Below are 24,801 nucleotides of genomic sequence, written 5' to 3' on the forward strand. Positions count from 1 at the left end.
AGAACTAAGTTTGGGAACAAGTGGAAGGGTTGTACTTTCATTCTAACAATTTTAATTATCAGACTAGTTCAAGCAATTTCAGGGAAATCCCCAAGGGAAAGTAAACATGTCTTAAAGTTACTCTAGGTTTCTATTCTGAATGGTCTCCATGCAAAACAAAGTCAGTCATGAACAACAACTGCATGAGAAATCAGCTATTCAAAATTTGTTTCACACTCTTAAGATGAAGGGACTAAACCAGCTGCTGATTAAGTTTTATAAACATTCAGAAGGCATTATTATACTTTGTTCATCACTTTACAGAAGTTAGAGCAGGGGTAGCTTTTGTATGTCTTAAGAGTTGCTTGCATGGGAAAAGAAATTACTGTGCAGATTCTATTGATATTGAAGGCACTTAAATCTGCATATGAAGACATAAAAAGTCTTTTGCATATGTAACGGATTTTAAATTTACATGAATTTCTTATATCTTTCATTATTTATTCTTTAACATCACACACAGAATTCAATTAGAAATGAATTTTTATCATAAAGAAAAATTGTTTTTCATTTGGCCAGTACATCTATCAGATTTATAAGCTAAGATATACAAAGCAGGAATTAAATGAATGCATTTTTAGACACATTTTTCTGCTTACTTACCAGTAATTACAGACTTTATTGATTGTCAGCTTGCTATTTTTTACCTCTTAGTCGTTACTGTTGTATAGGGGATGATATACAATAACATAAACTATAAAGTAAAAAAAACCCTCCACTTCTTAAATTGACAGACATAGCTGTGCTAGACTTTTTAAACTTAAGAGCAGTGAGAAATAAATTCTGTTTTATCCTATTCAGCCAAAACAACAAAGCAATGGGGGGTTTTCCTACAGATTTCATGTAAAAGTCCCCACATGACAAACACAAAAGCCTAGATATCAAACAGGTTGAAAATGCTGATGTTTAACACCTGCACCTTGTGAGGGCCAAGAAGTAAGCTAAAGCCTTTGCTAACCAACACACCTGCTTGATAGTTTTTAACCCTTTCATCTTCATTCTCAAATGCCTTGCTTATAATAGGAGAGGATTGTAATAGAATGATGCAACCAAGGAGATTTAAAACACAGTTTTAAAACAGAAACTATGATCTACCTTCTTGTCAAAATGTATCAAATACTACTTTATTTGTATTGAAGGGCTATCTAGCCTGACAGGATTTTTAGTAACACTGGAAGGGATTATTTATGGCTACAGATTTATGGAGAAAAAAAATCATACAGGCTGTGCAGAACTGTTTACTGTGTCTAGCATGTTTGTATTATCACATGGTTATATCTGAGCAGGCACATGCTGCAAAAAGCCGGGAGTGGTCTAATCATTCTCCCTACATTTCAGAGGCTGCAATGCTAAAATTAAAGACCATCCAGCCAAAGCTGAATACAGGTATCTACTGGGTCTGCTTTGGCAGTCCATAAGCACTGAGTGCACATGCTGATGTGCAGAGGGCTTATGCTTAATGTCACAAATGAAGGATAAAGGGCTCATATTGCAGAAATTCTTACATTTAAATATTCCCCAGTCCTTCAAAAAGAAGAACATTTGACAGTTTTTCTTCTGTTGCAATTAACATTAAAGATGAGGGTCATGTTATTAGGTCCTTGGTGACCTTTAAGATAATCCACACAGGATAATTGCCATTGTCAATAAAAGCAGTTTGCCTAACTGAAAAATTGTGCAGCAAATGCAGCTAATATGTCATTTTAAGTTGATGTCACTTTCTGCTTCCTTCATTATTCCTTGTAAAGAATATCTTCTAGTGTCTTCCATTACTGCTTGGAAAGTTCCAAATGAATTCTTAGAAATATCTGGAATAACATGAGATATTGCATATGGGAGATAGTTCTACTTCTCGCAGCAGTAAGAAGGGTTAAGGTGGAAAGAGTGGACTCAACTAAGTACAACTCTAGCTGTGCAAACTGTGCATTTTGCCCCCACCTAAATTATACTAAAGAATGATCACATCAAAGAAGCAGCAGCAGGACCTGTGATATTGTTGGAAGCATTGGTAAAAATAGGTGATCCCATGTAACACCAGGAACTCTGCTGGGTTTGAATGTGAAGCTTCTTCGTATTTTTTTTCATCTTTGCCTCCATTTAAAAAAAAAATTATTTGCAGAACTACTCAGAAAGAGCTCTTCAACTCTTCTTGATTCAAATGACACTTCAATTAGATGAAGAGCTGGCTATCATTTAAGGTAACATAATTTTCAAGTCAGAACCCCAGAAGGGAATAAATTAAGAAATTAGTACCCTGAGGATGAATTTTCATCATTTCAGAAGGGTCAGGAAGCAATTCACAGAAAGTCCTCATACAGAGGGTTTCTCAATAGCAATTTCAGAAAGGCTGACTGTTCCATAAAAGAACATCTGAATAAAGAGCAGAGGACAACAGTCTCTAAACAGGACTTCAGGAGTGTTCAAAAGTGATGAGGAATCTGAGGCTGAGCACCCATGTAGTTGTTATTACGTGATCTGGGTTTGTGTATTCCTGGGCTAGGTACTGTAAAACAGCCAACTTCAGCTTCGTGTCTTTTCTCCATAAAGTCACAGTCTGCACAATACTGGGCATAAGGAACAATATTGGGCATTGAGGAACTAAGCGTCCAGAGTTAAAACTCACTGAAAGGTAACTCCAGAGCATGGACTCTGACACTTCAAGACACAAAGCAGGAATCCTAACTAGAGTCCCCCTCAAAAGAGATTACCTGAGCACTACAATCCATTATAAAGCAAAACTTAAGGAACCTGACAGACTGCTATTAAGATGGAGAGTTCACCCCCCCTTTCTTCCTGAGTTTATTTTGTATTTATTTGATAGAAACTCCTGAAATGTTTTCAACATTGATATACCAAAAGTGTTTTTCATGCTTCAACATCACAGAGGCAAGGACAAACAGCATTTTAATATTTATTACCTCACCAAAGGTATTTTGGCACACTTCACAAGAATATTAATTTCTCCCTTGCTATACAAAATTATATCCAAAAGTTTGACAATATGTGTGTGGAAACAAAGAAAAGGCAACCCAAAATTTCTTTTGACTTGCCACCTCCTTTAGCCCATCCTTTTAACCTCCATTTGAACTTTGGCAGCAGTTAAATTGTAGACTGATGCTTTAAATAGAGCTTAAAAGTGCTGACACTGTTGGAATAAAGGTTTGAACACACTAATAGGTTTTAGTGTCTGAAACTTTTGATAATCTGGCCCTGAGTGTCATGGGTCTCTCTGAGTGGATTCCATCTGTCCCATAAACTTATGTACTGAAACGCAATGCAGCCTTTTGATCTTCCTTGTTTGAGGATCCTCATGTTCCATAAACTCAACAAGATGCTCTCATTCACTGAAAAGCCAGATCACAGACTTGGTGATTGGTGAGGCTATACTACTTGATAGTGTCTCTGCCTTTCTCCCTTTGTCAAATTTCAGCTGCAGGATGACCTCACAAACACTGTAGAAATATCAAGTGCCTTTTCTATTACGACGTAGTTATGTTAAAATAAAATATCATGCTATATGACCTGGCCATGTTAGCAAAATATCAACTGAGACTGTAAAATAAATACTGATGGTTGCACTCTGCAGTAAAACACACCATAGTTAATTAACAGATACTTAGAAATGTTTTTATTTGTCTAAAATGAAGTGTTATGATGTCTCCAGGGTTTGTTTAAACAAACATGGCACCTAATAAGGTTGCTTCCAATTAGAATTGGTGTTGGAGCAAGAAAAGGATTATTTTTAACTGAGTTCATAATTAGAAATTACAGTGAGGCTGAAAGCCCCCTTGCCCTAAGTCCCCAGCACAGTGAAGAGCAGACTCATGCACAGTCTCCCCATGCTGAGATGCTCAGCCCTACACCCAGAGCTGCCTAGAAGCTTTCCAAGACACCCAGAATGACCAAACAGGGCTGGGTCCCAGCCTGGCCTCCAACAGCCACAGAAAATGAAGCACTATGAACCCTCAGGGGATCCCCTTGTCCTGCTTCAGCATCCACACAGCAGTGCTGCTGTGCTTGAGTAATTTTATGCAGACAGATGTGGGGCAGGATTTTCCCTCCGTGACTGAAGGACTGCACTGCACATCTGCAAACAGAGGCCAGGAGACTCTACCCCTGCATCTTCATCCCAAAAATTCATTTAGGACCTTCGTGAACTAGCTGGCAAAACCAACTTCTGGCACTGTAAATACTGTGTTTAGAATTCTATATCACCCAGAAAATAAATCTATTATGACATATGAAAGGAAGTTTCACTTAATTTGGGGTTTTCATTTCCAGTCTTCAGAGAAAACCTTATTCATTGTCTTTATATAGTTCAAAGTTTTATTAAAATATCATCTATATGATGAAGGGTTTTTCCAGATGCTTGAAATATCATGTTTGTTCTAATTTTAAAATATAATTATTAACACTGTTAATTATTAACATGAATAACCATTATTATTTTATATTAATAAATAACTAACTTATAAAGATACTATTTTCTTGTTATTAAAATGCTATTAATAATCAAGTTATATCCTGTATTATATCTCTAAAAACAGGCGACAAAACCATGAAATGCTTTCATGTAATTTACAGTTATTTCATTAGATGGCAGTGTTACATTCAAAAACAAGTGTTTTATTCTTTTGTACATATTTTTTTATATTCACCAAGAAAAGCAGTTGATCTTACTTTACATGATAAACTACACCTGTGTATATACACATTGGAATGTTCAAGTCTTTCATCTGTAAGTGTATCTTAAATGCCCAGTGGTGCTGACCGAATCAAGATATTATTCTACTTGCCAAAAAGTTATAGCTTTAATAAATAAAATATTATTTACCATCATCTTTAACTTCTAGGATCTATTCAAAACCTTTATTCCAGAAATCAGTGTAATCAGAGGTATTATGATTTTAAACAATCTTTATGTTTTCTTGATCCTTAGAACAGCTAAGAATCAAGTCAGCTCCAAACAAAAGTTTGAAACTGCTTTAATAAATTCCTGTAAAGAGCCTTTGCAATGCCAAGAATAGTAAGTTATTTCTCTTGTATCATGGATATCTATGCTGACCCTTTGATACACTAAAATCTGAATCCATAGGACAAAGACTTGCTATCTTACTTTTGAGAAAATCTTTTTTTTATAGAATTGAAAGCATACCTGAGATTTTCATTTCTTTCTTAACTTTTTTATACTCCTTTCCTCCCTTGATATATCTATCAAGGAGGAAGAAGGTATATTAAAATAGGGGGGGAAACAGGAATTTGGTGTTAAGAGACACAAAATCTAAGATAACAACAAAATATTTGCTATGTCTGATAGTGAACTAAAGCAAGAAGTTGGAGGATGAAAGAATTGTACTGGAAAAACATCATTATATTTATATATATCAATATATAAGAATTGTACTGGAAAAATATCATCATTATATGCCTGTCCTGGTCACATTTTCTGTCCTTCACATTTGGCATTGGACACTGTGTAGGATATTGAGATTGATGGACAGACCCTCTCATTCAACCTGATACCACTGTTCATAAGGAAAACTACTTACAAAAAAATTATTCATGCTATACGTAGGCTTCTCTTCAGATTGTTCTCAAATGCCCCAAATGCTGCCTTTTTTCTTCTTTATATTTTTCTTTTGTTGTTGTTGTTGTTTTGGGGGCTGGTTTGTTTGTTTGTTTGTTTGTGGTTTTGTTTGCTTTTATTGGAGGGGGGTTTGTTTGCTTTGTTTTGTTTTGTCTGGGAATAAATTCTACCAGCAAAACATACAAACTCAATTTCCACCTACAAAGTCTGTTCAGTATTTCAGTTGTTCCATCCATGCAGATCTACACCTTTATACTTTCTGTCAATAGGCTTTCAGTCTTGCTGGAGGAAAATTATAGTAAAGAACTACACTAGTTCTTCTTCAGCTTTTCTTCACCATCAGTTGTTCTGATAGCAGCAGCACTTTAACTAGGAAAAAATAATTCCCAGTTTATTTCTCTCTCTCTTTGCAGCATACATGATGCCAGCACGGTTACTGATGTTCTGTTCCTTTGGATTGTACTTTTCAAGATTACAGGGCTAATACTGCAGGTGCCTGATAAGACCCAGCACCCTCCTTTAATGCTGTGCTGTCCTTCCATGTACAGAACAGTCAGGCAGTGTGCTAAAGTGGGATGCTTTCGTCTCACAATATTCCTTAAGGTATTTCTATTTTTCAAATAATGGCTGATGACACAAGCATTTTAATAATCTCTGGTTCTTTAGAATTCCATCTATTCCTCTGGAAAGGCTTGTTATCAAAATGCCATGTCCTTTACTGGCATTTACCCTGAAGGCTGCGAAAGCATTTCTGTGAAAAGTGGAGTTCTAAGTACGGAATTAAAGCAGATGTGCTACAAAGCCCTACCTCAGGCTACTTGTTATTTTTGCACCCTATCTGAGCTGATTGGTTTTTCCCACCTGTGTGAAATTAGCATGTTTCCCTTTTTTTTTTTTTTTAATTACTAGTGTTGTGCACCAGTATATCACAGATTTAGCCACCAGTTTGTCTCTTTTGTGAGACACTTTTTTGTGCCCTCTTGGTCTTTTCTCTATTTAAAATGGCATGATTTTTTGCCCACTACTTTTCTTTTCAAACTTCATTAAAATACAGGATTCTCTTAATTTAATTTTCTGCTTCATTTTATTTGCAAGATACTCAATTCCAGGAAATTAGAAAGCAGCAAATTGACACTTTGGCCCTTTGAGAGCACTAAGACTCTACATAATGTGATGAGATTATGTAAGTGCACTAAAATAGAAAGAAAGCATGCAGGTAAAGGAAGAAAACAGTTATCTTAGTAATTATAGTAGATTTTTTTTTTTTCTGATCTTTTCCTGTTATTTCTGATCTACATGGCTAGGAACTCTACTTTTTCTAGCATGACATCTTTAACCTGTGTAGCAGAAATAAAACTTTTAAACAGAGGTCTTTAAAAAGCTGAAAGCCAGAACGATGATGATGATGATTAAAGGAAAAAGACATTGCAGATCATATTTTGTGAGTTTGCAATGATGCATCAGAGGTGGCTAAAGTTCTGGTGAAGCTGAAACTCTTGCTAATGGCTCTGCAGTGTGTCCTTTCATGCCTTCCTAGTGAAATACCTTCTGGCAAAATTTCTCTTCTCATTGGGCACAATGAGATATAACTCAGACTTGAAACAGAGTATTTTCACATTTGTGTTTACTAATATATTCATGCTTCAAAATAAAATAATTTATTGAAACTTTTGGTTTTAATATTAGAAAAATTTTAATATGCTACAGAGCCATCAAAGGTATTTAGGAAATTTTAAAATGTAAATTGTACACATGAAAAGTACAGACATTAATAATTCTGATGATTTGTTTTATCTATGAATGAATGTGCCAGACCAGAAGTGAATATATAGTCGAAAGTCTTTAGGTTTTTGTATAATCAGACATTGATGACAAAAGAACCCCATTACTATAAAGTTATACTTTGATCAGCATTCCCTATCAAATAAACTTGTTCCCCATATAGTTTGCAGGGTGTGAGAAAAACACTATTATGTTTGCCAATCACCTTTTTCTCTATTTAGCTGGCAAATAAAAACAGCACTATGAAAACCTGCGCCACAAAGAGGCCTCAGGTGCTGGAGCTCAGAGAATATGGAAAGTGAACATTCTACTGAATGCTCTTCAAAGGAAAAAAATCATGTGCCTTTTAAGGATTGACAGCCAATGGGATCTGTGTCAGATCTCTAAATCCAGACAGTTTCTGATCCTGCTTCCCAGCTCTATAACCAAGGGCTAAACACGAGGTTAGCAGTTTTATCTGCGGCTGCCTTCGCCTCCCTCCCTGCACGCACGGCTTTGCTGCCCTCACCCCTCAGCACAGGGCTGTGCTCAGGCCCTCCTCCTGTCCCTGTCCTGCTCAGGCCCTCCTCCTGTCCCTGTCCTGCTCAGGCACTCTTTGTGTCCCTGCCCTGCTCAGGCCCTCCTCCTGTCCCTGCCCTGCTCAGGCACTCTTTGTGTCCCTGCCCTGCTCAGTCCCTCCTCCTGTCCCTGCCCTGCTCAGGCCCTCCTCCTGTCCCTGTCCTGCTCAGGCCTCCTCCTGTCCCTGTCCTGCTCAGGCCCTCCTCCTGTCCCTGTCCTGCTCAGGCCCTCCTCCTGTCCCTGCCCTGCTCAGGCCTCCTCCTGTCCCTGTCCTGCTCAGGCACTCTTTGTGTCCCTGCCCTGCTCAGGCCCTCCTCCTGTCCCTGCCCTGCTCAGGGCCTCCTCCTGTCCCTGCCCTGCTCCTGCACCTGCCTCAGCTGCACCTCCTTGCACTGGGCAGCGTTGGTGCTGCAGGTGAAGGTGCCACCCTGGGTGAGGGATTTGGCATCCCTTGGGAGGCAAGGTGATGCCTTCCCTTGGAGTAGGATGATGTAAAATCAGGAATGCAGCTGTTCAAAATCCAGAGCAGCCTCTGACAGTAAACACTAAACAACGCAAGCAACAGGAGCGTAACCTTCATCAGAAGAGTCCAGGTCTCTCCAATGGAACAGGAGATGCTGCTTGAACAAGGAATTAAGGCTATAGTTTCTTAAAAAGTGTAAAAATGCGTAATTAGGAAGACCTGATTTGCTCACAGAGGTGAATGTGCCTACAAAGGGAAAGAGAAGATTATGAATACAGACTAAAAATTGATGACTAACTGATCAACCTTTGGAGAGGTTCAATTGCTAGAAGAGCATAGTTTCTGTGAATAGTAGGGCTATGGGACTGGGAATAGTCCACAATATGTTAATCCCACCCTGTCATTCTTAGTGCTTTAAAACACCCTCTATTTGTCTCTTAGGAAAAGAGAAGCAGAAATGTTAGCCAACTATGATTTGATTAGATGAGTATTCCCATATATTTCCAACAGACTTAAAAGAGATTAATTCCCTGAAAAACTGTATCTATCTACTTTCTAATAGCATGAAAAAAATCTTATACCTCATAAGTCAGGCAAAATGCATTAATTTTAACCTCATTAAACAGTCATGAATTTAGTATAGAAAAGCAGAACATCAGCCGATTTCCTTCACCTCTTTCCAGCCATGAGAAGGAAAACCTGAACAAAAAAAAAAAAAAAAAAAAAAAAAAGAAATTCAAATGGGCCCAATGAACAAAAATACATTTTTCTTGGTTATTTTTATCTTACTATCAGATTTCTTCTGCTGATTTGAATAAGTTACCTAGGAGAAACAATGTATAAAAGTCTGTCTTCAGATCTCTGATAGGAAATCCCCACTACAGCAATAAATATTGTATCTGTGGCAGGCAATTGGCAAGCTACCTTAATGGTGATAGTCCCTGGCTGACAATCACACAAAAGTGAGACCAGAAAGTACATCTTAAATGTTTCAGCACTTGGATTTTCCTAACTACTCCTTTCAAGTTCTTTATGAACAGCTTGTATATAGATCAAAACATGCTAATTTCATCATCACTGGCCAGCTTCATAAAAGAATCATACAAAAACATATGGGCACACTCACCAACTTTTTAAGAAACCAAAACTTTCATGGAGTTATTGAAGTTTCTTCATGAGATAAAAGCGTTTTGCTGTTTTGAAACAATAGTACCTCTTTTTTTAGTATGAAAACATATGAGAGTGCTGTGTGTCATTCATCATCTGTCAACTTTTCATTTCAAACACTGTCAAGGGGCTGCCTAAAAATGCAAAGGTAGCACGGGCTGCTACCCTGCAAAACCAAGAAAGGTCTGGGGGTGCTCCTGACTGCACTAATAGCCAAAGGCAGCAGGGAAAAATATTTAAAATACATGCAAAATACCTGGATATGTAATGCACTTTATTTTTGCTCACTTGAGACAGTCTTTGAAAAAGCATTGCTGAGCTGCAAGAGATCTTTCTCAGAGATAGGAAATGCATCCTAAAGGCTGACTTAAAGAAGAGAGCAAATAGAATACATTAAGGCAAACACTGCTAAAAACCTAGAATTAAATAACTTGAGCTTTTCAAGGTGTATAAGCCATGAAGAAAAACTACATTAATGTCTACATATTCCTTATTGTAGTTGTTTGCCCAGCACCATCACAGAATGGGGAACACTTTACATAGTTAAGATTGGCAGACACATTCCTAGATAAAAGAATTGACCTCCTCATTACAGTCAACCAGAGAAGTTAACTGAGGTTATAAACCATAAACCACAACCGCTATGCAAATGTGAATATCTTGAGCACAGTTTTTCATAATAAATCAAATGTAATGTAATCAAAAAAATGTGGTGCTTGCAATGGTACTTGACTACAGCCATGAGAAATGTCTATCAGATGAGAACTTCATAGCATTTGAGACAACTTCACACTGCACCTTACAGTGTCCAGCATTCACAAGCACAACACTCACTTCAGGAGGCTTTATGATTTTGGAAAAGATACCCATGGAACCATGACCTAAAAGAAAAATTGTGAGTGACTAGGTACTGTGCCACACAGAGCTCAGTGTTTGCAGTTTCTGCTTTATTCATAAATACAATAGCATAGAATTAAGAGCATTTTCTGATCATTTGGTGACTGTTAAGTACGGGATTCTGGATCACTGAGGAAAGTTTAGACAAAGCAAATTTCTCACAGCAAAAGTCTACTGTTTGTACAAAGAGGTATACCATTCTAGTAGGAGTAGGGATTCCTTCAGATTAACTGTAAAGAGATCAATAAGAAAAATTAGAATAAAATAAGAAAAAATTCCAGATATCCAGATCACTACACTAAATCACAGTGGGTAAGAACTACGGTTGTGAAAGTTTGAGTGGAGGGCCAGAAAGACAGCATTGCTTTGTACAACCATGACAAGGAGTTTCCTGAACAGGAAAAACTGCCAGCTGACATTTCAAAAGTCAAAATCTGCTCTAAATAAAAGCTGGAATACATTAGATTACAATCAGGCACTCATCTTTGTGTTGAAAGTTACCAAAAGTATAGATAATTTTAACAGGCCCATTCTGGAACATGTTAAAATTCTTGACAAATTATGCAGTTATATGTCTTATAAGACTTCAGCATTTGTTTAGTTAGACATTTTGTCACCTAATAGGTGTGGAACTAAAATATAAAGACTTAAATAGGTAGGCCCAAGTTTGAATAGCTAAAAGAAAAGGCAGTACAAAGAGGAGAAGGCAGCCATGAGTTTTCATGCTGTCATTGGCTTATGTTAGTTTTCAGAAAGAGTAGATGGCAAAAGTAGTGCTAAATCTAAGAGATGAAGACACAGGCTTTGTCCAGCTAAAAAGAAAAAGAGGTTTTTTGGAATTCAACCTTGATAACCCACCTGATCAAAGAAGTAAGATAATAATTGTGAAGATCATCTCAGAATTTGCAAAAAAAGTTTTGAGAATATTCTCCTTCCATCATTTCACCTTCATCATATTTATACCAAGCTTCCATCTATATCTCTACTCAAAAAGGAAATTATATTTTCTGGCTTCAGCAAACTAGAAAACATAAAACCAGCATACACAGAACATTGATGACTTGTAGCTAATACTACTTAATGTTTTGTTCCAGAAGCTTCAGCACAATAGGTGTCAACTGCTAAAAACTCCTCAGTGTAAGCATAGTTACCTATCACCACCTTCTGATATCTCAACCACCTACAGATGAAATCACCCTAAGGCAAACCTACTTGTCTTGAGACCCATGTTAATGTCCATTGCACTTTATAATCACTGGAATTGGAGGTGGATGGATGATCTTACAGGAACAATAAAGAAACAAACATTTCACCCACTCTATAAGCCACTGAGACTGTCCTTGTCAGGAACAGCAGAAACACTTGAAACTAATTTGAAAAGTTCATAAATATATGCTAGAAATATATCTATATAGACTATAGATATAGATATTTAAAAGTTTATATTTGGGAGCCCAAAGTGGCTAATGTGATTTACATGGGCTCTATTTGTAAATCAGGTACCACTCCTGACTCAAAGATACCCATGAAAGTAACACATAGTTTGTGATGTTTTAAGTGAAATAAAACATGATTCAATTTCGCTGTAATTAGACAAAATACACCAACCAGGACCTTACCACAGGAAGAGTTTTACTAAGCTCACTGTCAAAAGTCTGCCTTTCTAACACTTTTACCCCTTTCCCCATAAACTGCCTATACAAGAGACTTGCTATAATAAGAGAGCAACAGCAACAGCATTTTTGGGTATGTTCAAAATACAGAGAGCTACTGTCACTAGTGTTTTAATTCAGTATTTTCTCTTTTTCCTGCACTTTCAGAATGATTCTAATGACTGATCATGTTGCAGATTAAACAGCTATTTTGGCAAGCTGCCAACCAATTTCTGTTTGAAACTTAATCTCTCTCCAACTGGCAATAGAAGTAACTGTTTGACCTCTTCCCTATTTTGATTTTTTTTTCTTCCTATTGTGCACAACTTATTGATAAAGATGTCATGGTTAAGTATGCCCCACCTGAGCAACTTTCACAACTTTCTGGTTTTCTGCCCTTGAATCTCTGAATGTTAAGAAATCACGATGGATTGCCAAAACTTATGCAAGGCTCTGTATCAAAAACTGAGTTAAAATTCATGCCATAAACCAAACTTCCCATATTACCATTTAATGGCATATAACAACTTCAGAATGTTCTCTCCCTCTCTAGCAATATATTTATTGCCACGTACTGAGACAAACACTGACGCCAGGTACGGTAACAGCAACAATTCCACCACAGCTGCTGAACACGCAACTGCAAAGGAGATTGTATTAAGAGAAATGTCTGATAAAGTGTACATTTATGCAATCATCCAGAAAGTGAAGAATTCCACCACCATATTTTTCAACATCATGAAATGTTTGTTTCTCTTTTCTTCCTTGTAAAAGGAAATAGCCTAGAGGAGAATTTATAGAGGAGAACCCCTAGAATGTATGTCTGTCTTACTCTCCTTCCAGTGAAGTACCCTCTCCCAAGGTGGTAGTGTCTTATCTCATGCAGCTGTTGTTATTTTCATGTATTGTTTGAGTCTTCAAATGGATCTACTATTAAAAAAAAGCTACCACATAATTGCAGAGAATAGAACAGTAGTGAAGTCAATAGTTTTTCTCACATTTAAGGTGAAAGGAGAAAATGCAGTAAAAATCTTCAAAAGTTCTCCTTACCAATAGCATCTCCATGCAGTATGGAGCAGTAGGAGCAAAACTTAAGCATCCTACCACGTTTTCAGTATCTGACACAGGCTTGGTCCAGTACATTAAGGCAAGAGTAAAGATGCATTTATGGTGTATAGAATTGCCTTACCTCTGTTTAGTTCTTTGCTGCATAGAAAAAGTAGTATGGTAAACCTAATCTGCAATGGTGTGACTAGAGCTGTAGCAGAGTGGCACTAATAAGATTACATAAGCAGCACAAAATAACTAAATTACACCCACTGCTCTTATAGCTGCTGCTAAAAGCCTATGTTTAGGTAAACTTCACAAGGTTACTGAAGCTAGATTAGATGCCTATGAAAAAAAGAGTAAACAAAGCGCATCAAGAAATGAAGGTAGCTGGAAATGAAAGCTATGATGAAAGTGTACTTGTTAAATGACTCTCACATGTCAGAAAGTAAATTCTGCCCAACCCTGAAGTGCTCCCAGAGTGCATGGCCATACCAGGGATTTCAATTTTCAGATAGTGAAGCTGGCTGTCACACCTGAGTATGAAAGATAACATCAATTAGCTTATGATAGCAACTTGAAGATATGGACAGGATCAAACTGCTCCATGCAAACACAAATGGCTCAGACCAATGAAAGGACTGTATACCTTATAGACCAACTGTCCCCTTTTTCTGATTATATCAGTTTGTCTATTTAAAATAATGCTCATTTCTAAAGGAATTTGCATTCTCCTATATCTGGTAACTATTATGGATGTAAAACTTCCACAGAAGACTGTTAGGAATTCTATTTTCTGCATACTGATTAAGTGCACAAAGATTAATAGAAGTAAAAATTTCACTTCAAATATTCTCAGAAGTTAAGGTTCCTCTTGGCTTTCAGAAAATATTTTGTATGGCCAGTGTGTTATTTCTGACATAACCTGGAGAACAGAAAAGCAAAAACCAAAATATATGAAGAAATACAGAACTGGCATGGTGCACTCCATTTCAAGCTAACTCTGAGATCAAAGGGCCAAATTTTACACTTTTAGGAGAATCCATGGGAAGCAGAAAGTGGAGCTGCAACTGCTGCAAAAACTGAATTAACTTGAATGATTCTTCTTTCTTGGGGAAAAAATAAACAAGGAAAGGCAAAAATAGGACAGTCAATTACACAGGAATTTATTTCAAGATGTGGCATTTTCTCTGCCTTCAGATGTGTCCTCTGAACGTTGAACATTGTCACCTCCTTCAGATTACTCCCTTCATATTATCAGAGCAGCCCACATCTTTCAGATTTATATAGTTTTTAAAATAAAATGAGAGTTAAACTAGATCATTTATTCTACTGGTTAAACAGAACTGACCCGTCCCTCTGCACTGTTGGGCTTTTTGAAGTGGGAGTGAAAATCTCACACAAAACCCCCTCCAACCTCTGAAAATTAAAGCTATTATTTTAATAACATATAAAAAATTGACCTTTTGAGGTGTAATTTTTGTATTCACCATTCTCAAACTAGAAAAACATTAACTGTATCTGAAGAGCATGATGGACAGGATGTAACAGAGCAAATAAACGCTGCAAGCAAAATGAAATAAGGAAGCTCAATGTATTTCTTCAATGGAAATACATCAGAACTAAAAAAGCTGTCACAGCAGCTTTTCAGTGCTCTGGAGGTTTTGTACAGTTATTCATCACCACTGTACCTGCTCCATTATATTTTACTCAAGGTTTATTTGCATATATCTAAAATGGAAATGGGGCAAGCACATATCACTCTTCTTCTTCTTCACTTAGATATTGGATATGTGTATGGATCCAGAAGTTTCAGATAATTATTTACCATTTAGAGGTATCCTCAGTTACTGTTACAGGCTGCATCACATCTGTGAAAAAAAGATGCACAATGATAACAACAAGGTTGATTATAGGCCTTGACATCTTTAATATACTTTTGAAGAACAACTGGTAATCCAAAGAGGGAGAATTCCTCCTGCTATGGTTTAAACACTGAGTGTCTTTGCCGGAAATGCATGGGAATTATATCCTAAGCAGCAGCTACTTCTTTTTGACACAATTTATATGGAATAAACTGCTTTTCGAGATGCAGAGAAATAATTTTTCTATTTAAAGCATATATTTTTGTCTTCAGCTATTGATCTATTACTAATGGGACTCAATGTCACCCACAAAATCATTATTTTATGGTAAACTGGAGTGCATTACAGTGTTATTTTACTAAGATGTCTTCAGCGCACTGTAGATCTTCCATTTCCCATTTTTCAGAAAATTTAAATGAAACATTTTATCTCAGTAATTTACACATTGCTAGGCACAAAGTGCTGAAACATGCTTTTGTGTATCTGCATTCCATTTCTATTTGGCAGAAAGTAAAATGATTTTGTCAACAATCCATCAGTAACCTATGCTCATCCACCTCTTACTATAGAGCAGAAGCAGCTCTGGCACAGTCAAGGTTCTAGCAATGTGCTACATACTGAAAAATGCTTTCCATTGATACCTTGATTTTATATAAATTATGCATGTGCAGCACTTGAACCATATACAATTGCCTAAACCTGAATGCAAATGAGTTACCTTGAGCAGGAGCCCACTGGGAGCATTGGCATCTGAAACACGAGACCCCTCTGGTGCCCCCTCCTGAACTGCCTTCCCTGCAGTTTTCCTGGGCCAGCCTTGTCCATGCAGGTGGCAATCATGTGACAGCAAGCTTCAGCAGGTTTAGGTCTCAATCACAAATCTGTCATTACCCTTTGTATTCCTGCAGAGCAGACTTCCCCATCAGTTAATATTCAGATGAGTTTGTGCTTCATATCTGACAGTTCTGAATTAAATTAGGATGATCTGCCTGTTTTATAGCTGTAAGTAGCACAGACACAGCTCATCTTTGTTCTGACAGCTTTCACAGATCTTATGCTGAAAATATTGTCTAGATGAGGAATTAAGGTAAGAAAGTTGCCGCCTTAGGCTTCTCTGTAGTCAATAGAGAAACAGCTCTCACTCAGAAGCTTTTCATACAGCAGTATCTGAAACTTTGCTCTCTGAACTTGTTTCCCCTTAACCATATTGATAGAAACAATAAATCATGAGAATACTACATGAAGATTTTACCAGAAAATAGCTAATTGTGTGTTAGTAAAGATATTAGGAATCCTTTGGCCAAAAACCATCAAGCATGTTGTGATTTGAACCACAATTTCAAGAGTTAATATTAGTTTTTCTTTCAAGGTAACTGCAATACACACTTCACAATCGCTGCAGATGTGAAATGTTGTATATAGTGTGCTAAGAGATTCGCAGTTTAAAAATAACAGTAAACTAAATAAAGTGAAGTAACTTTTAATTCCCTTTTTAAATGTGCATTTGAATTTAATACAATCTGTAAGGCACTCTCATAAGCAAAAAAAAAAATTAAACATTCTTTTCCAAATAAGGACAGTTACAAGGTAATGGTATGCATATAAAATATAAACTTATCTGTAACTGATAAACAATGAAATACAAATTTTCAGGTTTTGGATGCATTGCAAGGTAATGTCATTTCTGTATCAGGACACTACTCAGAGTAAATATTGGCACTGTAAATGATTTCTCATTGGGGTTAGGAACTTGTATTCTCTTCATATCCCAGTAAAAAATAAACTCTTCAATAAATAAATATATAAAATAAATATATGCTATCTGGAGATGTATAAATAGGTCCATCCTGAAGAAAAGTTCCAGTTTTGACTGCTATGTATTGACATCTAACGTCCATCACTAAAGTGAAGCCAGTAAAACTTCACACACAGTTCCCAGGATTTATCACTATTTTATAGTCCATTTCTTTCTACTTCTTCCATCATTGTCTCATCCATATGATGCAGATGGTTCCTTGCCAATCTACAGGCCACAGGTAATCCAGACAGAATTGCCAGGAGTTGGTTATGTTTTAAGAAGTCCCTCTTCCCCCTGGTGACTGGCTACCAAGCCATTCAGCAAGTCTTGAGGAGGCTGGTCCACACTCATCTTTGAGGCTTTGTCTCCCACATCCAGAGGCTAGAAACAGAGGCCTGCCCTTCACCAAGTGGGTTCTTCACATCCAGCATCCTCGACCGCTGCAGGTTCCTCATGCTGGCACTGCCATGAAAGCACAGGCAGCAGCTCCAGTTTGCTTATCTGCCAAAGCTGCCTCTTGGCTCAGCTGTATCCTAACACATCCTTGTACAGTTCTGGAACTCTTTCAGGATCCACAGGCCGGGGCAAGAAATGTGTGAATTTCTGATGTCTTTTGGACCTTGCCCCATCTCTGGGAGTACCATCTTTATTAAGTGCTACAAAGTACCTCCGCCCTGAATCTCCATGTTTGTAGACATTGGATGAGTAAGTGTTGTACCAGTTTTCCTCAAATTGTTCCCTGAAGATGCACTCAGAAGTTAGTTTCTCCTACAGAAAGAAAGAGAAAAGAAGCATAAGTTAAACTGCCACTAGATATTTGAAGACATGAAAAAAGATATTATAAAAATAAACAAAATGCTTTAGGCTTTGTGTAGCCTTACTTTCCATTTAAATGTCAACAAACCAAACCCAAGAAGAGTATGTAAATCTGACAATGAGTTTGGAAACTTGGACCTGTACATCTACAATTTTAGATTTAAAAAATGAATTAGTTAACATTTACTGTAAGAAAACATTAGTAATTTATGATTTACTTTAAATTTATCTTGGAATTAATTATATTATGAATTGTTCTGTCTTGGGCTAGCTGCTGTTCTACATATGAGTTTTGGTAGATGGACTCAAATGCAACACAACAGAGCAGGGAGTATTTACATATTTCTTTGTGGTGTGCATCACTTCTCACATTTTAAACTGGAATGATTACAACCAAAGGAAGTGGAGAAACAGAATATTTTATGTATGAATATAATATAAGAATAGAAGATGTATGCGCCGATATGAAAGTGGTACTTACAGAGCCATAGAGTTCTCCCTTCTCATTCATTCCAAGGTAAAGGCCACTGTCCACGCCTCTAATACTGACCAGTCCCACTGCCACACTGATGAATTCAAGGATACCTGGAAAAAAATTGCTTTAATTAGTTTTGTAACCATAAAACACATAGCATTCAAAAACGCAGTTGAAAACAAGTAGAAAATGCACATACAATAGTAAATGTGGCCTAGTTTCTCTGAAGTTTCAAATACTATGTGAAAATATACACAATCATCACAGGAAAGCAGTCTGAGAAGCCTCATCTAGGAACTTGAATCCTTCACCATTCAAGAAACTTTTTCAAAATGTTGAATATGAAAGGATTTTATTCAGCACTGAGACTAAAGCCATTACTACCATGCTGTTGGAGTCTTTAATGATTGTACACTATTTGCTAAACTGCCTACTCAAATATTGGAAGATCGGTTTGAATTACCTGAAAATATACCTTACTACTTCTACAGAGTTATCTTAAAAAACCACATCCATTATTAGGTCATTTGAATGGAAATCAAAGTACAGATGGGAATTTTATATAACAGAATCTACCCACAGAAAAAGAAAACTATTTGCCAGACATCTTATCTAGCATATGGGCCCACACCTCTTGACACAACTTGCTGTCTTTAGTGCAGGCTTTTAAAGTACATAAAATATGCTGCTTTTTTTGCTACTGTTTGGATTATAACATTATTTATATTACATTTGCCCAAAAATGTAATCTATATTAATAAAGTATTTGAGACATGAGGTACTATTTGAAGCCTGAATTTGGCAAAGGTAAGCCAACATACTTAACCAATTGGTATGCACAGATTACAGCACATCCAAAACATGAAAGAAAAGGAATGTGTGAACTGGCTTTTTGGAAGTTGTTAACAACATAAACAAAGCCTCAAAAAGAAGTGCCAGAATCATATCTCAGATACTGCTGTTCAGCAGCAAAACCACAAAATGTTTAAAAAAATCCCTGAATCTAAGGTAAGTAGTTTTAAATAGTGCAGTTGATTAGGACTTTTTGTCTGTTTACTATTTATGATTTCAGGACAATTTTCAGTCTCCGACAGATGGACTATCTGGACTAACCAATAATTTAAAATGTTTTCAATTTTAATTGAGCTTCAGCAGGTTTCTTAGTTGTATTAAAAACAGCAAAGAAAATAAATCCTTTACAAAGAGTAAGGTTTAAAAACTGTATCACACATAAATCATCCTCGTTTTCCAGTTCATAAAGCACAGAGTCCCATAAAAGGTTTGGAGGCATTTTGTCTTTCTGATATCATTTTCAAAGCCACTCTTTTCCGAAAGCATAATAAGCAGGTGATACAACCCACAAAGAAACCACATCAGACAAACCTGCCAAGAGTAGTGGTAGAATAAAGGTAGTACAATTCTAAAAAGCCCAGTAAATGTTAGATCTATAGCTAACTTGATTTTCTCTTTAAAGCAAACATTTATTTCATGTTTACACGCTGTAGGAAATCTTCCTTCTGAGAAGAACTGTCTGACTACTCTCTTCTACTTCTTAAAGCATCCATGTGCTATAAAAGCAATTAAGAGCCATTCCAACAGATTGTTTTGACTATGGGGAGGATGATAGGAAGCTCTTTAATCACCTTTTTACGACTGCTAAACCAATACACACCAAAACTCACATGTCGTTGACAACAGCAGGTTTGTTCAGATGTCCAGCCTCTACAACTACTATTTAGGATTTACTCTCATATCACAGGTTGCCTTCTGCTCCTTTGGGTTTATTGGCAGAGAAGGCTGGCTGGGAAGCATTTTAAGCACTTAATCAAAGAGGCATTTTAGGCTCCTCTGCTTCAGCTTTATGTCCTTCTGCAAAGCAAAGCAGTCTAATGCAGCCTCAGGATCAGCATGCCCAAGTCTGTGACCTATACCTTTTACAGAGGCCCAAGAAGCTCCAATACCAATAGTGAGTGCAAAAAGGGTCAGTGTGACTCCCGACCATTCCCATGAACCTACGGCGTATGCCTGTGCTCATAGACCCCCAGTACAGGCTGAGCAGTGCCTGCCTCCTGACTCACCTGGGATGCCCAGCCCCCCCTCACTACCTGCCCTGGTGCACACCCCATGGCCGAACGCCGGAGGGTGAAACCTTTCTGTTCCGAGGGCTCATCCACCTGCCTCGGCATCCCTAGCATCACATCTCCCTCCCCAGAGCAGGGCTGCTGCCGCCCAGGCACACACCGAGGCGCTCACACACACACACCCACACCCGCCCCCGGGGCCGCGCCGCAGCCGCCTACCGAAGAGGCTGTGGTCCTGGCGGGTGCCGCGCACGCTGCCGTCGGGCAGGATCTGCAGGTGGAAGCCGGTGCGGCAGTAGAGCTGCCGCCGCCGCAGGATGCCCTGCAGGTGCGCCAGCTCCGCCGCCGCTGCCGCGGCCGGGGCGCGGCGATCCCCCCGCTCGGCGGGGGCGCGGCGGTCCCCGAGCAGCGCCGGGCGCTCCCCGGCGGGCGGCAGCAAGAAGTGGGCACCCACCGGCTGCCCCAGGCCGTCCAGGCCGCCCAGGAAGCCGCCCACCTCGGCCAGCGGAGCCATGCGGGCGCGGGGCGAGCGGGCTAGGGCGCGGCGGCGGCGGAGAGCGGCTGCCGGCCTCTCCCGGCGGGCATGTGGGGGTGCGCGGCGGAGCCCCAAGCATGGGGAGCCGGCAGGGCCGAGCGGAGCGGACCGGGGCCGAGCCGTGCTGATCCGAGGCGGTGCGAGCCGGGCGGCGGGATGCTGCTCATCAGCCTGCCGCGTGTGTATATATATACGGCGGTCCCCTGACATATGCTAATGAAGCCGCTGCGGGGAGGCCGCGTTTGAAATTGTAAACCGGCTCCCCCTCCGCTCGCACCTTCCTCTGATGTGCGGCGCGGCGGGGAGGGGGCTCCGGGCGCGCCCCCCGCGCGCTGCCGGGCGCGCACACGCGCGGCGGGGGCGGGGGCGCGGGCGCGGCCCCTGCGCGGAGCGGAGCGGGCAGAGGGGGACGGGCGGGAGCTGCCGGAGCATTACGTGGACAGGTGCAAGGAGAGGCAGGAGGGAAGAAGGAGAAAGGGCGTTACCTGAGGGTTAGACCTGCCCAGACACACATGAAAGAAAAAACCCGAAGATCTGACGGCTTTACTCCCTGTTTCTAAAACGCTAATAAAATGTACATGCATTACGCTTCCCTTTTATCGCTTCAACTACAAGGAGGGGAATTTCTAAAGAAATTGGCATAGTCAGGGAGGTGCTTTCCCCTCTGCAAATTCTCCCTCGCATTTATCATTAATGTGACACTAAACTGATCTATCGTATTTGGGTATTGACAGGAGGTGTTAAAAACATAAATGGGCAGCCCCATAGTTTGGGATAAATATTTTCAAATCTTTTGCAGAGAAGAAGAAAGAAAGATTGTGGCTCATCTAATCCATCTTCTTTGGGGTTTTTTATTGAGCCTGTAGCAAAGGTCTGTGAGCATCATAAATTAGCAATATTATGTACTGAAAGATCCCTGTTGTAGTTCTACAATATTTTGAATCAGTTTGGGACTTTGTTGTCCTGTTCCAGAGGAGAATATGCAATTTTTCATCCCCAGAGTAGAATGGCTCACACAGGAAAATATATTTTGGTGGGAAACATATTCACCAATGGTAAAACAACGCTGAATTAAATCTAAGACTTTGACTTTTGCCATCTCTCCTGACTTTTCTGTAAAGTCCAATGAATTTTAGAGCTTAAATGACATGACCTATCTCAACATCTAAGATATGCAGTTCTTTGCCAATGTTAAAACATGGTATTAGAGTATAAAATGTAAAGATCTTTCATAGGTAATTCTTTCAAAAGTTCAAGAGAATCACTTGGTGGTTTAAGGTTTCATTTAAACAAAAAAGTTGCAGAGAATCATGAGAGATTAGTTCTCCCGTCTTGCTTCATGGTCTTTTCAGTCACAGTCTAAATCTGAGAGATCAAATGGATTTGACTGCTTACCTTTATTTGCTATGGAGAGTATAGGGCTAATTAATTGGCAGGTGCTTTAAAGCAGGTAATGTGACACCTTTTCATCATTGCAGTCCTAAGTACTGCCCCTGTGTGCACCTGAATTATAAAAAGGCTGCTTTAAAGCAAGTGATTTACTGTGGAGGGATTTAAAACTGAAAAAATTAATGTTAAATACAATGATCAGATAAATCACCTCAGAGGAGAGCACAGGCAGACCTGTTCTGAAGGCTGTTACAGATAGATGTTATATTATTTTACCTTTCAGATAACAGGAGCCTGTCATGTGGTGGGACCCAAAAATCCACCATAATCGAGATTTCAAAGCACATCTGTGTAAACATTATCACATCAGTGTAAAACATCAACCAATGAGCTTTCTCTTTGAAGCAAATCTACTTAATTGTAGTGCTAAATCAAAGAAATAGATCAAAGTTGAATAATCTATATGGCACCTATTTCTCAAATAGCCTGTTCACTGATTACTCAAATACACCAAAAACGTTTGAAACAAACATCAAGTATTTTTATTGACATGACTGACAGGTCAAGATCAAACTGCTCATCACAGCTGTTGAGTTGCAGGACATGCAGCAGGATGGTACAGTTAAATGGAGGAGGTATCTTGTTCCAAGCCCAAAGATGCTCCCATACAGATGCTGTTTGTGGGTCCAAGCAGTACCCTTGACCCCTACAAACAGCAGAGGGGTCTACAGTTCAGATAACATTCACTGTCTCCAGTGGAGAAGGGTTGGGGTTATTTCGAACAAAAAAAAGTCTTCAGCAATCACACACTGAAAGACCCTTATGGCTAAATCTTTCCTGTTATATAATGGAAACATTTAAAGTAGAGCGGAATACATAACACTGATCTTTTCTGAGTGGAGTCTTTAATGTCTGGGAACTAAACCGGTTATGCTGTTTTATAAAGTACCAGAAAAGAAACAAAAAGATAAGATTTTGTGTGTGTGTGTTTGCACTAGCCATGTGACAGGAAAAGATAACGCTAAAGATTTTTTTTTTGCACCTTCTGAAACTATACCATGGGAAGTTAAATAATTTTGAAGAGTTTTTTACAAGAGTACATAATTCAACTTAAAGTATACAGTACAATCTAATCAACTCTATGAATACTTCCTAGAGACGGCACTCTCAGTGTCATTGAACAAATATATATGTGGTCAAGATTTTATTTCCATAGCAAGTAGTTAGGACTTCTAGAGACAATACAATTACTATATATTGCCTAAGAATAGCATGTTGTCATAAGCAAAACGTAGTGGCTACAAAAGAAGTGGAGAATTAATGACTGAAATTTTTCATAGATAGTCTATACATATATGGAGAGACAGACTGATCTGCATATCTCAAAAACTCCTGTAAGCTATTAAACGTTAGGTCCTACAATTTATTGCACCTTTGTTAATTTTAGAACTCCCTCATAACAGTTCTGTGCCAGCCATAAATTTTTAATGATATAATAAAATATTGGAAAGGGAGGGTTCATGAATACATAAGAAAGCAAACATTTGGTGGAACAAAAACCATGGAGTAGCACCAAGGGGATATGTCCAGCTGGAGATACCTGTGTATCATGGCCAGTCTCAGATTCTTCCCAGATTTGGACACAAAAATATGGTTCTCTGCTTTCAGGAAGGTGATCAGAACATGCACAGGTTACATTGAGTGGGAAAAAGGTGTATTTTTGTGCAGAATTCACTGTGAAGAACAGAACCTTTCCAACGCTCCATGTACAAATTAGGGCATAATCTGATGACCTTTAAAATGCAATACATGCAGATTTTTAAAACATTGAAAGCTTTCTCTTCTGAACAGATACAGTAGCAGGTATGTATACATATATGTATGTTTCTATTTAACTATTTAAGAAACGGAGATGAGGAAAAAGCAACAAGGATTTTTTTTCCTGTGGGAAGGAAGTTCTTCCATCTTCATGCTTTGTTTTATTTCTTTAATTGAAGAAAAAAATTCATAGAGCTTTTTAAGATTCATGATCTCACTGTCCATGGTTTTGTTGACACACATGAATAACCCCTATATATGCAGAATGGAACAGAGAAACTATTGCAGTGAGCACATATTTTCATGGCTACATCCAGTGAGAATACACTGTTTCCATATATCAATATTCAAATGCTTCATTTGACATCTTTTTTATTAATCCTGTAAGTGAATCATTGGATTAAAACAACATTAATTTATTTAAATGACATGCTTTCTGAATCTCTGCATACAAGATGTTCAGACAGTGTATGTTTTTAGACTTGCTGCACAAATAAATTTTCCTCTTGTTCCTAAGCAAACACTTCACCAGGGGAGTTCTGCCTAAAATTACCTGGGTGTAAGTAGTTGCAGATGTGAATTGAATTTTTGAAGTGAAAGAAATTTTAGTCTAAAGGTGTTATTGAAAAGTCAATAAAATGTGGCTAATTAATTTCAGGGAAACAGTGTGAACAGGGAGATAACTCATGGTTCATGACTACAGTTTAGGTGACTGATGAGCTCTTGACAGGTTTACTTTGGGACAGCACACTGACCAAAAGTGGTTTCTTTTCCAGTCAAACCAAAAAGGTAGACTATTTGAAAAAGCTAATTGTATTGCTGAACGAGGTCT

At 38.5% G+C, this 24,801-nt stretch overlaps 1 protein-coding gene across 3 annotated transcripts; it reads right to left on the reverse strand.

Moving 5' to 3' along the window:
• Positions 1–16,521: 16,521 nt before the first annotated feature.
• FGF20 (fibroblast growth factor 20) lies at positions 16,522–21,027 on the reverse strand. Of its 3 annotated transcripts, none has more exons than XM_064712219.1 (3): positions 20,447–21,027; positions 18,153–18,256; positions 16,522–17,623 (listed from the first exon to the last, which is right to left on the reverse strand). In XM_064712219.1, exons 1-3 carry the CDS (start codon positions 20,970–20,972, stop codon positions 17,378–17,380), a joined length of 876 nt encoding a protein of 291 aa, XP_064568289.1. In that variant the 5' UTR covers positions 20,973–21,027; the 3' UTR covers positions 16,522–17,377. The 3 variants fall into 3 exon arrangements, with proteins under 3 accessions (XP_064568289.1, XP_064568290.1, XP_064568291.1); XM_064712220.1 differs by lacking the exon at positions 20,447–21,027 and adding an exon at positions 20,225–20,265 and having other exon boundaries at positions 16,569–17,623; XM_064712221.1 differs by lacking the exon at positions 20,447–21,027 and adding an exon at positions 19,819–19,838 and having other exon boundaries at positions 16,569–17,623.
• Between the last annotated feature and the right edge of the window lie 3,774 nt (positions 21,028–24,801).

The sequence above is a fragment of the Zonotrichia leucophrys genome, chromosome 4, assembly GCF_028769735.1.
Source record: "Zonotrichia leucophrys gambelii isolate GWCS_2022_RI chromosome 4, RI_Zleu_2.0, whole genome shotgun sequence".
Classification (NCBI taxonomy): Eukaryota; Metazoa; Chordata; class Aves; order Passeriformes; family Passerellidae; genus Zonotrichia; species Zonotrichia leucophrys.